Below are 14,653 nucleotides of genomic sequence, written 5' to 3'. Positions count from 1 at the left end.
TCTGATCATCTCAAAGTTCTTAGCATCCTTCCAGACCGGATGGGTTGACGCTAGAGAATGAAAAATTTTTCCCCGTAGGAACTCAATTTTCCCATCCCATTCCCGTGAGTTATGTCGCTGTCCCTGCCCCATTCTTGTAAGCTCTGCCTTAACTGCACAAGCCTCAAACACTTATGATTTGAAAGTGTCTGAGGCTCGTGCGGATGAGGATGGAGCTTAGGCATTGGTGGAATGAGGCCTTTTGACATCACAATCTGAGCTCTAGAATGTGGCTACTTAGGATTTTAAAGTGTTTGAGGCTTGTGCGGATGAGGACGGAGCTTGCAGGAATGGGGCAGGGGCAGGGGCAGGGACAGGAAAAGAACTTGCCGGGACGGGAAAATGAGTTCCTGCAGGGATGGGAAAAAAATTGTCCCATGTCATTCTTTAGTTGATGCTCCTCTGCCAGCAGGTGGAGACTGAGACATTGACTTTTAGCTGTAGTACAAGTGTTTTCATTCTCCAGCAGATGGAGGTGGTAAGCCTATGCAGTCTTTCTTTAGTTTAGTGTAGGACCTGTTGGATTTTGATTTGGCCTTCTTGTCCTTTTTTTTGTGGTGCCTGATTGCGCTTGGAGGACCCTTTCAGGGGTTCGTCTGACTCCAGGGGTGCCATACTCAACTGGTCGAGTCCCTCCCTCTCCCCCCCCCCCACCTCTCCTGTGGTCGATGTGGTAGTTTCGGCTATCGCATGTAAACATACGGTGTCAGTTGAGGGTGTTTCAGTCTTGAGGGATTTGCAGGATCGCAAGATGGAGTCTCTTGCTCAAGCAGTGTTTTAAAGTGGCTATTTTGTGTGTCCAGGCAGCGATTTGTGGTGATTTGGTTGCCCGGGCTTGTTTCCGGTGGTACAAGCAGGTCCGTGACCAGGAATCTGATGACTGGTTCTTGGTGGATTAGGAAGTTGCTAAAATTGAGCTCGGTGACTTCTGTAGGTATTGCCCTGCTCAGGGTGTGGCCTCCAGGGGCCCCTTCTTTCAACGCATGCAGTCCTTTCAGGATGCCTGTAGGAGTGGTCGTGATTCCTCCGGTGTACCCTCCTCTGCCCGTCTGCTCCAATGACTCCTGTGGGTCCTTCCCCCGGTTGGCGCCCAGTGGGACTTTTATCGGGGGTGAACCAAGACTCCGAGGTGAAAGTAACCAAGAGGGTGGCTGGGAGGGCATGCTGGCAGAGGCCGGCAGTTTCTTCCATGGAGGATTTGGTCTGCGTCATGTCTTTGCTTTCTTTTCAGGTTCATCCCTGAGGTGGAGGAAACAGCTCTGCCCATTGTTCAGGAGTTGCCAGAACTAGGACCAGAGCTGCCTTGGGATAGCACAGAGATCACAGTGGAGGCTGTGCGTAGGTGAGTGCAAGCCTGACCGGGTTTTCAGTTCTCTCACAGAGATTTGTGAGGTATTAACAGGCTTTCTGTTAACAGCCGTTCATTTGGGCACTGACAGACTCGCTCCCTTTTCCTCTAATGCAGTGAATTGTAAACTGTGTGTGCCATGAGACACCGGCGAGGAGGAGAGTCACTGGTGCTAGCTGACTGCCTCGGGGAGAGAGGCACATCCTGTAGATAGCTGGCACCTCTCCTCCTTCCCGGTACTGCTACTGCTCTCCCCGCCTCTCCTTTTGACCCCCTCCTTCCCCCCCGCCGGCTGAAGGCCTTGTCTGCAGGGTCTTGGTGCATACACATGGCAGTCATCACGACATCTGCATGTCCTGTGCGTTGGTGCCGGTGCCCGAAGATTGGTCTCCTCTTCTGCTGGGCCTTGAGCATCTGCGCAGTTCACATTCTATCTCGGAGAGAACGTGAACTCGCAGGCCTTGAGCATGCGCAGATGCTCAAGGCCCAGAAGAGGAGGCCGATCTTCGGGCACCGGCACCAACGCACAGGACATGCCGGTGCCCAGATGATGGTAAGAAGCGGCGGGGGGGGGGGGGTGCCCAATCGCGTCGGTGGGGGTGCTGGATCGCGGCGGGGGGTGCCGGATCACGGGAGGAGGGTGCTGGATCATGGGTGGGGAGGGTTCAGGATTGGGGGGGGGGGGCGCTCGTAAATCGAGCCACGGTAGGTTTCCAAGGTGCCGATTTTGCGAATGTTTTGCTCGTCTTGCAAAACACTCGCAAACCGGTGCACTCGTAAACCGAGGTACCACTGTATTTGTTTTTCCGGTGACAGGACAATCTCGTTGCCAGACACCAGCGCGCCGACAATCGAGCGCTGACAATTTGACGCAAGACACAAGTGCGCTGCAGGAAAACTTAGTTTTAAAGAGCTCCGATGGGGGTGTGGGGGGAACCCCCGCACTTTACTGCATACTGTTTGCGCTGCCTTGGGGGGGGGGTGCAACCCCCCCACATTATAGAAAAAACTGAACTTTTATTGAAAAAAAATCGGAAAAAGTTCCGTTTTCTCTATAATGGAGGGTTCCAATCCCCCGAACTCCCCCCCCCCAACAGCAGCGCGAACACTATGCAGTAAAGTGGGGGGATCCCCTTCACACTCCGCTTTGGAGTTCTTTAAAACAAAATTTTCCCACAGCGCACTGGTGTCTCCCGAGCGACTGAATATGAACCGTTTTTCCATAGTCAAACAACTATCCAAACATAGTGCTAACACTCCGGGAAAATTACACAGGTACGAGGGAAGGGAAGGCGCATGCGTGCAGTGGGGTGGGGGGAAGAGGAGGACGGGTGCCAGTGCCCCTACCAAGATGGTGCCTTGGGTGAACCACCCCTCCCCCCCTTACTATGCCACTGTATGGCATCCATTGGCGTAGTAAGGCTTGCTTCCCAGTTTTCCTTCTCTTTCAGGCATCTATCGGGTCCCACCAAGCTGTTTCTTTGTTCCTTTCTCTCTGACAGGCTTTCTTCTTCTTTTTCTCTTTGTCTCTGTTACAGAATTGTGCAGGCTCAGATTGAGCAATATGGAGAGACAGATTTTGTGAGTTTGGTGCCTTACACATTCTCCCGATTGGTTGCCTCTAAGGTGTTCTTTAACTGCCTTGGTAAGAGGGAAACAAGGAGCGTTGTGAGTTTGTAGTTAACGCACTTGTGTTTTCTACTTTAAATAACGCAGTTAATGTTCATTGTGTGCTACAAGTTGAATTGTTCTAATGCGGTATCCTGGAGGACCACTAGCCAGTCGGGTTTTCAGGATAGCCCTAAAGAATATGCATGATAAAGATTTGCATGTAATGAAGATGATAGGAATGCAGATCTGCCCCATGCATATTCATTAGGGCTATCCTGAAAACCCGACTGGCTAGTGGTCCTCCAGGACAGGGTTGGGGGACCACTGTCCTAATGCATACATAGCAGGAACGTACGCAGTTGAGGCTGGACTCATTTAGAGCACTGGTTTTCTCTAGTAGAGATGTTTTTTAATCAGGCAGGGTCACCCTGCCTGATTAAAAAACATCTCTACTAGAGAAAACTACATTCAAGCTAAGTAAAATAAGTCGAACTACATTGAAAATTATAAGAAAGTCATAAATATTTAAATATATAAAGCTCTTGTAAAAGTTAAAAATTAGAAAAACTAGACCCAGTGACGATTTGTCACGTAAAGCTCAGAACGGTGATACGTTTGAGTTCTGAGTGGTGACGCTGAGGGCCTAATAATTGACTAAACAGGTTGCTACTTGAAATAAGGAAGAAGTTCCTATTTCTATTGAACTGATTTGTACTTATTTGGTCATTTCACTATTGTTAAGCTGTTAACAAAAACTGCACCTACTGTACACAAAGGCACCATGCAGCCACCTGCTGTAGAGGCTGACCAAATTTCTGGGTATGGGATTCGGCATCATCTTCTGCCCCACCCCATCTAGCCATCTCACCTGTAGGTGAGCCGTGGTGATCTTTTGGCCTCTCTGGGGGCAGGAACACCCCCTTCCCTTGTTCCTGTCCCATGCCATTGCTCCGTCAAAATGGCTGCCAAGATTGCTCTGGGAGGAACTGATAGCATTTTGCAATTGGAACCAGCAGGAGTTTGCAGAGAACAGAAACTTCTTTATCGCCCCTCCAGACTGGCACAGACAAATGGGTTTACGCTCCTCAACCAGCAGGTGGAGACAGAACACACTGAATTCTATCAGCAATAAGAACATAAGAGTAGCCTTACTGATCAGACCAAAGGTCCATCCAGCCCAGTATCCCATCTTCACGGTGGCCAATCCAAATCACAAGTACCTGGCAAAAACTCAAATAGTAGCAGCCACCAATCCAGGGCAAGCAGTGCCCATGTCTGTCTCAACAGTGGCACTGCTTTTTTTTGTGTGTGTTTTAAAGAAAAAACTTTACCAAAAGGAGCAGATCCCAATGGCTCTCAAATCTGTAGTCTTTGCCTTTAGGCAAGGCGTACAGCTGAGGCACCTCTAATAAAAAAAAATGGGGGTGGGGGAGGGACTTAGCCGCTGGCGTGTAGCAACCCTGAGGTCAGACAGACCCCCTGAAAGAGTCCTCCAAGCTCTGGACAGAAAAAGGGACAATAAAAAAAGGCCACTAATCAGATCCAACAGGCCCTAACTAACCAGAGGAAAGACTGCCCAGGCTTACCACCTCCACCTGCTGGACACTGAGAACAGACTGATTGTAGATGGGACTGCACACTTGTACTACAGCCAAAAATCAATGTCTGTCTCCACCTGCTGGCAGAGGAGCGTAAAGCCATCCGTCTGTGCTGGTCTGGGGATTTTCTTTGCTTTCTGTGTGTTAGTATACCTTTGCATAGTATGTTCCCGATATACGATTGATGTGGGTATTTATATCCATGTTTGTGTTGGCTTCTGTTTGTCCCCAGGCATTCATCTTCTCTTGTCTTCTTTCTCCCCTTCAGTCCTCTGCAAGGCTCGCTTTCTCAGCCTGAAGCAAGAGGAACCATACAAGCGTATCTTGATAAAACCAGGCCCGCTCTTTCCCAGGACAGTGTAAGGCAGCAAACGGCTCTCGGCCATTTTGAAATACCACCAATCCCAACAACTTGTTCAGAAACAGTGTTACATGTTTTTAAGTTCTTCCAATATCCTACACGGTGCTTAAAGGACTTGTCTTTTCTACCTTTAGCATAATGTTGGCAGGTTGAAATTTATATATTTAAATAATGTTATCCTATTATTCTCTTTCTTTGGAATAATGTGTTTGAATAGTTTTATACTTCATGAATTCAGTATTATTAAAGTTTACTGCTGAACTGCAGAAATGTCTTCTTTCATTTGTTGAGTACTTTAAAAAACTGCAAGAAACTATCTCCCAATTACACATTCCTACCAGCCATACATCTGCAACACACCCCACTTCCTGCAGAGAAAGAAATTACACACACACGTATAGTGTCCCTGATGATAAGTGAACATAGCCACCTGGTTTTGAGCAAAACAATTCTTTTTTTTATTGCAGACGACAGAGCCCCTTTCTGTTCTGCACAACGAAACACTCATTAATAAAGAATTCATTTTACGGTTTCCTCTCTCGAACCACGAAGGTGGGGCAAGGAGCTTAAAACCACAACCTTAGCAAATGTTCCAAACAGTTTGGAAGTGACCGTGGGAGACCGTGCCCAGTGAAATACAGTGAGAGAGTCTCAAACCTTCAACTTCAAAATGCATTTTAAATAAAAGACAACCAAACGGAGGAACTTTCAACTTGGCATCATCCAACCAAACTCCCATCCTTAGGTTTCAATGAGGAATCACAAAGGGGAATACTGGCAAAGGTAACAGGAAATGGGCAAACGGGAGAGCACAGTTCCCCCACCAAGTTTCACCATTGCTGGGAGTAAGATGTGCAATTCCTGGAACAGACTGAAAGAGCCAAGAACGGGGGCAGTGTCTCTTTCTTTAACGTGGTAGCTGGATGCTGGTGCCATGGCCTCTGCTGCGCTTACATTGTGGCAAATTTCTTCTTTGGCTGTTTCATGTTAGAGGTTAAAATTGTTAGTTCCTAAAAGTAGCTTCGGCATTTGAGAAGACACATCCCGGGTCCCCCTGCTTTTGAGGCACGAGCAGCATTCTCGCATGGTTTCTGGAACCCTGGAGGAAACAGAAGGAGGAATGTGAGGAATGTCCTTTTTGAGACATCGAGAGGTGAACCGATACCGAGGCTATGCCGTTGTTCCTGATGACTTCATTGCTCAGCCACATTTACATTCAAACAAAACCTTCTCTTGCAGAAAAGGGAGAAAAAGGACAACAGGTTCTCCTGTGGATAAAGGAATGTAGTTGCCATGAACTCAGTGGGGTAACTGTGACTATGTCATCCATATACTGCTTAGATGTAAGAAATTAAAAAAATAAAAATATATGCAGACTCACCCACAGTAAGAACGCAAGTACATGCATTTAAACCAAGACGTGCACAATTAGTGTGAGGGAAGCACATGCACTTACCTCAGGGGGCAGCCAGGGCAGTGTTGATTTTGGTGGCCTTGTCTGCAGGAAGTGACATTATTGCATTCTGGAGCTCCTGAGGAAACCTCTGCGCCACATCCTTCAGCAGGAGGAGGAGTGTAGCTGTCGTCTCTGTGAGAATGAGAAAGGTGATATGAAATGGGTTTCGAGAAAGACAGGGAACAAGGGCAAGACACACATGCATATGAAGAAGAGACCTGTGGATTATTCAGTAACAATCCAGTATCTATGGGAAGGTGAAATTAGGTCTTACCTGCTTTTTTTTGTAAATCTTTATTCATTTTCAAATCTTACATCAAGTGAATATACATAATCAAAGACAATTTCCACATAACACTTGAATAAGAATCAAATAATCTTGTAAGATAAAATAAATACCCCCCTTTTATCAATACTCCTATTTCCATGTGATATACATTACCCTCCCTAACCCCAAATATAATCTATCCATGTGCTAAGATATCTGATCATTAGAGTAACTAGTCAATGGTCCCCATATTTTTTTTAAATTATGAATATTCCCTTGTTGTAACGCTATCATCTTTTCCATCTTACCTGCTAATTTTCCTTCCTTTAGGCTCTCCAGACCAGTCCAGATGTTGGGTTATGAACTGGTGTGAAGTGGCACTATAAAACTGGTAATAATCCTTAAAAAGGACCTAAAATCATTTTTCAAATACATATCAAGTATCCACTTGTACAGAAAGCTAAAGATAAAACAAGTAATAGGCTCAAGATACCATCATTACAATTGAAACAGTTAACTAAGATAAATTAAAGCAAATTATGATTCATAATAAAGAAAACTTTGCTTAAATTCAGCTCAAGTCCTCAAATTTGAGATCCAAGAAATAGCAATAGCGAGTTTCATTCTAATTAGAAGCCTAAGGCAAAAAGAAAACGACTAAGCTTGGATGATCCTTAATCATTTGCTAGCAATGGTGCTGAAACCCTTGCCACTGTTCAATTCCATCTCCCCATGTCCTCTGATTGACCGAAGGATTCTCAATCCTCCCCCTTGCTCAACCTGAGCACTTGCCCCCGACTTTTTCTACCTATTTATTACTGGGTGTTCCTCAGCCTCCCTCTGACCCTGCAGCTTTGCAAAATACACATGCGTATTTTGGAACATCAGTAGAAGTGCACAGCCTTCCCTCAACTCAAGCTTGCTGCCTAGAAAGCCAAATTTATACAGTGGGAAGATAAGAGCCAAGTAGTAAAATTTTATAGACCTGCTTTGATGCCGATGTCCAAGGCAGTAAATAAAATATACCAAATGCTACCTGATGGCTGATGTGCCATATCCAATTTTATAAATTGGATACCTTGCAGCTCTCTGTGGTTAACATAAAGAGAACTGTACATTCACAAAGAATTACAAAACTCAGTGGTTGGAAATTGTTTTCAAACCGCTCCACTTGGGTAGCTGACTCCCTTTTGAAAATGGTCTTCAGAGCCATTTCCCTTACCTGGTTTTATTTCTTCTGTCCCCAAGACGTGGCTGAAAATCCGGACAATCTCCTTCATATGCTGGACCACCTAGGAAGGAGAAACAGACGAATGGGGAATAGAGAGGTGGAAAGACAAAGAGAAAACGAGAGAAGAATAAAGATGAAAAGGAAACATCAGTTACATGCAGGGAAAACAGGATGTGGGAGAGCAAATCTCTCTGCAGCAGTGGGGCTATTTTAAGAAATGAAAGCAGATGACGTACTCGAGGAAGTGCTGACCCCTGTCCCCCTTCCAGGTCTGCTCACCTTTTCTTTGGAGATAAGAGAGGATCCAAGGGACTAGACACGTAGTAATCATACCACACAAAATTACAAACAGGAACGAGGCAAGTTACTATAGACCCATCAGTCTAACTACAGTATCTCAAAAAGTAGTAAATTATAAGACACCAAGCAACGTTTTCTATCCCGTTTTCTCCAAAGAACTCAGAATGGGTTACATGCTAAACATACATAATATACAGTTAACAGGTTACGATTTGCACTAGATTTGCCATAATTACAGTACAAGTCTTCATCCTAACTTGACACATTCTAGGGGGTCTAATACCAATATACTTTGCACGCAGGGACTTTAGTTCTGATTTCCCTATTGCATTCCTTACTAAGATATAGACTGCGTATATTTCTGCATGCAACGGGGTTAAGGTTTTGGAACCATTCTGTAATGCCACAGAGGGAAGATCTGCAGTCTTTAAAGAGAGCATAGCCTAGGTTCTTCTGTGTTCAGGGCAAGATTGCAGAAATAGACAGAGGGATTGAGAGGAGACATGTGGATGAAGTCTTCAAGCATCTCAGTTTGAGAGTATATTTATTAAAGCTGATGACTTTTCCTGTTGGATTTTGCACGAATATCTTTCAACTTCCTTCCTCTTAACATTATTTTTTTTATTTACATATTTACATATTCTAAAGGTGAAAGAACAGTGCGACAAGTAGAAGAATGAAGGTGTGGGGGGGGGGAAGTGACGTCATCCCAGCGCATGGCTGCCTGAATCGGGAGCTCCGTAGGGGCCGGTGAGAAAAAGAGCTTTTTCAGCTTCCAGCGCTAAAACGCGCTCATTATCAAGATCGCGGTTCGCGGGTGAAGCCATGGCGACGCAGAAGAAATTAGATAAATTTAAATATTTCGGCGAAGGAGGAGAGAAAACAGCGAGTGAGGCACAGGGGAGTGCAGGAGACGCGCTTAAAATGGCCGCGGGGCCGTCGGCGCCGACAGAGATGATTGAAGCTGGGACTTTGGCGATCTCAGGGGAGCTCAGTGAGACGGTGCACAAGTCTTTTCAAATGTGGTTCCAGGACCTGAAGGATGAAATGGTAGGGATGTGAAAGTGGATGTGAAAGCCGCCCTGGCGGAGCTCCGTGCGGATGTGGGGGAGTTGGGAGCCAGAGTGTTAGCCTCTGAAGAGCACGTGGAGGCTCTGTCTGCCACAGTTACTGGGGTCCAGGAATCCACAGGCCATTTAACATCTGAGCTGCAGGAACTACAGGCACAGGTGGAGGATCTTGAGAATAGGTCACGCCGGTGTAACCTGCGATTTAAGGGAATCCCGGAGGGGGAGGCATATCGTGATTGCAAGACTGTGGTGCGAGAGTTTTGTCAGAGCCTCCTAAGTGTGGATGGAGCTGAGATACCTGAGGAGATTAAACTACAGAGAGCGCATCGGAGCTTGGGTCCTGTGAGAGGTCCTGGCTATAAAGATATCATCGCTTGCTTTGCGGATTTTTCCCTCAAAGAGAAGATTTTGCAGATGGCACGGCGCCACCCCCGGTTTCGTTGGAAAGAGTTGGAAGTGGGTGTCTACCAGGACCTAGCATGGTCTACACTACAGAAGCGCAGGGCGTTCAAAGAGGTCACGTAAGTGCTGAGGGATGGTGGCCACAAATACAGGTGGCTGTTCCCCTTTGGGGTCTGGCTTACTATCAACGGGAGGTCTCGAAAGGTGGCTACGGTCACGGAAGCCTGGATAGCTATGAAAGAGCTGGGTTGTGTGAATATCCCGGAGACGGTGCCAGCGCCGGCTACAGCTAGTACTTCGGGAGTACCTGGCGCTTGGTCTACAGTTCTGCGCTCTGGCAAGCGAGCAGCTAAACAGGGAACCTGATGATGAAGAGGACTTACCATCTAGACTGTTCTTTACCGAGGCCACTTTCATTATTGAACACCGATGCAAAAATTTTGGCTAAAGTTTTGGCCCTCAGGCTGGGGAAGTGCTTGCCTAGCCTGATTCATATGGATCAATCGGGGTTTATTCAAAGACGCCAGGTTGGAGACAATATCCGAAGAACGCTGCATCTTCTCTGGGAGGCGCAGCACAATTTGGATAAAGTAGCTCTCTTAGCAGTTGATGCGGAGAAAGCTTTTGATCAGGTGGGTTGGGACTTTTTATGGCAGGTCATGGAGCGGACGGGGTGTGGGGATTTCTTTCTGGCTTGGGTGCAAGCATTCTACCGGTCACCGAGGGCGACTATTAGGGTGAATGGGGACTACACCGAATTTTTTTCAATTGAACGGGGTACACGCCAGGGGTGCCCTCTCTCTCCGCTTTTGTTCGCACTGTCTATTGAACCCTTAGCTATCCACATACGTGAACATCCAGACATGAGGGGTTTATGGATCGGGGCTCAGGAACATCGGCTTGCGTTATTTGCTGATGATGTTTTGTTATATGTGCGTGACCCTGAACTTTCCCTCCCTATCTTGTTAGACATTTTTGCCGAATTTGGTATGGTGTCCGGCTTTACGGTTAATCTGGATAAGTCGGAATTGTTGGGGATCACCTTGACTGCCGATGAAGAGAGGGGACTGTCGGGAAGATTCCCGTTTCGTTGGGCTTCTGGGGCGCTGAAATATTTGGGGATCTATATCTCTCGGGATTTGTCTCAACTGTACACTTTAAATTATACCCCCATTATTAGGCAAATCAAGGTGGACTTGCAGCGGTGGTCTGGGCTGTGGTTGTCTTGGTGGGGACGGATAGCGGTTATTAAAATGAATATTTTGCCTCGTTTATTATTTCTTTTTCAAACACTGCCTATACCGCTCCCGACTGTGGTGTTGAAAGAACTTCATACTCTCTTCTTCCGGTTTATCTGGAAGGGGAAACCGCCTCGGATCTCTCGTCAGTGTTTGTGGCTGCCCCGTGAGTCTGGGGGACGAGCACTTCCCAATTTGTTCTGGTATTATAGGGCTGCACAATTGCGAATTTTGTTGGATTGGGATATAGCGGAACAAAAATGTGTAGTACAATTGGAACAGCAATTAATGGGTACCCGGGTTTTACGAACCTTGATTTGGTCCTCTTTATCTGCACGGGTGGTTTTTAGAACTTTGAGAAACCCTATTTTGACGCACCTTTTGCGGATATGGTGGGAGACGCGGAAGAAATGGGGAGCAGGGATGGTGCCTTCGCTGCTGGGGGCGTTGGGGGACGAACCATCTTTTCCGGCGGGTAGGGAGAGTTCGGTTTTTCAGCGCTGGGAGCGTCAGGGACTCCGGACGTTCTCGGATGTCCTTCATAGGGGGATCCTGGTGTCCTTTGAGGCTTTTCAGAAGAGTGCAGCTTTGCCTAAGGGGGATTTTTTAGCTTACTCCCAAACCCGACATTTTATTCAATCACAGGGCTGGACTGGGGATTCGATTAGGACTAGGGCTCCCTTGGAACATCTGTGGCTTACACTTCGTAACCTGCCCAAACCCATTTCAGTTCTCTATCAATATTTTAGGGGCTCGGTTGTCTTTCACCCTAAATACAAAGGTCTTTGGGAACGGGACTTGGGGTGTTCTTTCTCAGAGAGGGAGTGGACTCAACTTTGTCTTGCGGTGGGCAAGGCATCCTCTTGTGTTCTTATACAGGAGAATGCCTACAAGGTGTTTACCAGGTGGTATTATACCCCTGCTAGGTTACATAAAATGTTTCCGAGATCTTCTGCATTGTGTTGGAGGTGTGGGGGGGCCGTTGGCACCTTTTTGCATATTTGGTGGGACTGTCTTCCTTTACAAATCTTCTGGAAAAATGTTGTTGGCTGTTTATCCCAATTGTTGCAAGTTGTGCTCCCGCTGGTGCCAGTGGAATGTTTACTAGGCTTACATAATGTGTGTGAACACACTTGGCAAACTAAACTCCGCAGGTGGGGATTGGCTGCAGCTAAATGTTTAATTGCTAAATCCTGGAAAAGATCCGAGGCACCTGTTATGTTAGAATGGTATTTGCAGTTTCATCAATTGTGTACCATGGAACTTTCAATTGCTAAACGTCATGGGCACTATTTTCATCTATCCGAACTTGGACTGTTATTATGGACAAGATTGATACTTTGGTTTAAGTTTACTGGGGCTGGGGGGTTTGGGGGGATTGTTGTTGTGGGGATAACTTCCTGAAGGAACCACAGGGAGGTGTCCACTCTGTATATTTCAGTTTACTTGGGAGGGGTGGGGGGATTTGTGATTCATTGCAGGGGATATCTGGTTGGCAATGATGTTTTCTTCTTGCTGTATTGTGATTTCTGAGCCTGTTGTCTTTTGTTCAATACTATGGAGTGCTTGAGCCTTGATATCCTTATTTTGCTTGTATAATACAAAACTTTTAATAAAGATTTTCAAGTTAAAAAAAAAAAAGAATGAAGGTGTGGATGCCCCTGTACAGGTCGTTGGTGAGGCCCCACTTGCGAGTATTGTGTTCAGTTTTGGAGACCATATCTGGCAAATGACACAAAAAGACTTGAAGCGGTCCAGAGGAGGGCAATGAAAATGATAGGAGCTTTGCGCCAAAAGACATATGAGGAGAGACGTGAAGCCCTGAATATGTATACCTTAGAGGAAAGGAGGGACAGGGGAGATATGATTCAGACGTTGAAATACTTGAAAGGTATTAACGTAGAACAAAATCTTTTCCAGAGAAAGGAAAATGGTAAAACCAGAGGATATAATTTGAGGTTGACGGGTGGGAGACTCAAGAGCAATGTAAGGAAATTCTTCTTTATAGAGAGGGTGGTGGATGCCTGGAATGCGCTCCTGAGAGAGGTGATGGAGATGAAAACGGTGACGGAGTTCAAAAAAGCATGGGATGAACACAGAAGATCTAGAATCAGAAAATAAAAGTAAATATTGAAGAACTAAGGCCAGTACTGGGCAGACTTGCACGATCTGTGTCTGTATATGGCCGTTTGGTGGAGGATGGGCTGGGAAGGGCTTCAATGGCTGGGATGGTGTAGATGGACTGGAGTGAGCTGTGATGGAGACTTCAGTAGTTGGAACCTAAGAACAGTACCGGGCAGAGCTTTGGATTCTTGCCCAGAAATAGCTAACAAGAAGAAAAAAAAATCCCCCCAACAAATTTTTAGATTGAATCAGGTTGGGCAGACTGGATGGACCATTCAGGTCTTTTTCTTCCAACATCTACTATGTTACTATGTATTAGTAAAATTTTTGAAACCAAAATAAGGATGAATAAAATGGTAAAAGAAAGGAGAGAGGTGGCTTTTGACAGGGATCCACATAGAAGACTGGCAATCAAACAACTAGGGTGGGGATGGGACAGGAGGTTCTTAATTGAACGAGAAAGCGGTTAAGCAAATTAGTCAAAGTGGTAGAAAGAGTCCACTATGAACGCAAAGAGATGTGAGGAAACCCAGAGCTATGACCAATTCTTTTCATCAGTATTAGCAACCTTGTGAGGGGGGGTTGGGATCAGAGGGAACATCATGTCTATTTGCAAAGTCAAACATTTATGTGTGATAGGGAACACAGACCATGGAAAAGGTAAGGTTATGCATCGTACTCGCTGTACACCACCTTGGGTGAATCTTTTCATAAAGGCTGTTAATAAAGCCCAACAAATAATTTACCTGTTCAGGGTTTTCCTTATATAAAAATGCAATGCAATTGAAAGTGGTTGTATTTTCTTCAAAATCATCCTTTAGAGGCATAGATTTCAACATCACTGGAAGGACCTAAGTAATCCAGAAACACTTTATTATTCCATCTATTCCAACGTCACTGAGAGATCCTATATTCCCAAATACCTATTCATCCACCCAGTACATCTTAAATTTCTCATCAGTAGCAACACAAGAGGATAAGGGGATTGAGGGGTACAGATAGGAGTTGAGGTAGGTTATAGGAATAGTCAGGGACCACTGCACAGGTGATAGGCCTGATGGGCCGCCGCGGGAGCGGACCGCTGGGCGGGATGGACCTCTGGTCTGACTCTGCGGAGGCAACTTCTTATGTTCTTAAGAATCTAATACACTTCCCCCTCTGTATTTGCAGTTTTTCCATGAGTGCAGAAACAGGAACTACTGTAAACTGAAAAACCAGGAAGCAAAATCCTCGCTCCCGTCTCCACGAACTATAACTCCCAGGGCTGCCCTGCGAGAAGACATGCCTTCCCATGCAGAGCGCCGTAACATGAGTGCCGCGACTCTCCCTGAGCGACTGGACTTGCAGTGGCTTTGGAGGCAGGAGCGAGAGGCTGCGGCTGTTCTGTCAGGATTCCCGGGAGTGGGAGAGGAAATCCGTAGTGGGCTGTTTTCCCCTCTCCCGCCCCCTCCACACTCCCATCCAGTTCAAGAGGTCGCATAGGGACCAGCTGAAATCAGTCCGTCCCCGTTGTGGGGAAGCTGCCGACATACTGAATATGGGGAAAGTGCAGGAGCTGGTGGATAAAGCGTGAGTTTAGCTTCCTCCGGCCAGGGAAGAGGTACCCC

General features: G+C 46.4%; 2 protein-coding genes across 9 annotated transcripts in view; one reads left to right on the top strand and one right to left on the bottom strand.

The window, feature by feature from the left end:
- Window positions 1–5,216, top strand: part of REC8 (REC8 meiotic recombination protein) — a 39,333-nt gene extending 34,117 nt beyond the window's left edge. For all 8 annotated transcript variants that reach the window (XM_033924034.1, XM_033924037.1, XM_033924038.1 and 5 more), the window contains 3 exons: window positions 1,271–1,381; window positions 2,926–3,032; window positions 4,865–5,216. In XM_033924034.1, coding sequence (XP_033779925.1) covers window positions 1,271–1,381; window positions 2,926–3,032; window positions 4,865–4,959 — 313 coding nt within the window. In that variant the 3' untranslated portion in view covers window positions 4,960–5,216. The remainder of the gene's footprint in view (window positions 1–1,270; window positions 1,382–2,925; window positions 3,033–4,864) is intronic.
- A 158-nt stretch (window positions 5,217–5,374) lies between these two features.
- The window catches only part of IPO4 (importin 4), a 49,460-nt gene continuing 40,181 nt past the window's right edge, over window positions 5,375–14,653 (bottom strand). Inside the window, exons 29-32 of the mRNA XM_033924033.1 lie at window positions 13,793–13,897; window positions 7,904–7,973; window positions 6,414–6,545; window positions 5,375–6,056 (exon numbers count right to left, since the gene is read on the bottom strand). Of these exons, the coding sequence (XP_033779924.1) occupies window positions 6,415–6,545; window positions 7,904–7,973; window positions 13,793–13,897 (306 nt within the window). The 3' untranslated portion in view covers window positions 5,375–6,056; window position 6,414. The remainder of the gene's footprint in view (window positions 6,057–6,413; window positions 6,546–7,903; window positions 7,974–13,792; window positions 13,898–14,653) is intronic.

The sequence above is a fragment of the Geotrypetes seraphini genome, chromosome 16 (genome assembly GCF_902459505.1).
Source record: "Geotrypetes seraphini chromosome 16, aGeoSer1.1, whole genome shotgun sequence".
Classification (NCBI taxonomy): Eukaryota; Metazoa; Chordata; class Amphibia; order Gymnophiona; family Dermophiidae; genus Geotrypetes; species Geotrypetes seraphini.
This window is presented reverse-complemented; position numbering and strand designations above follow the sequence as displayed.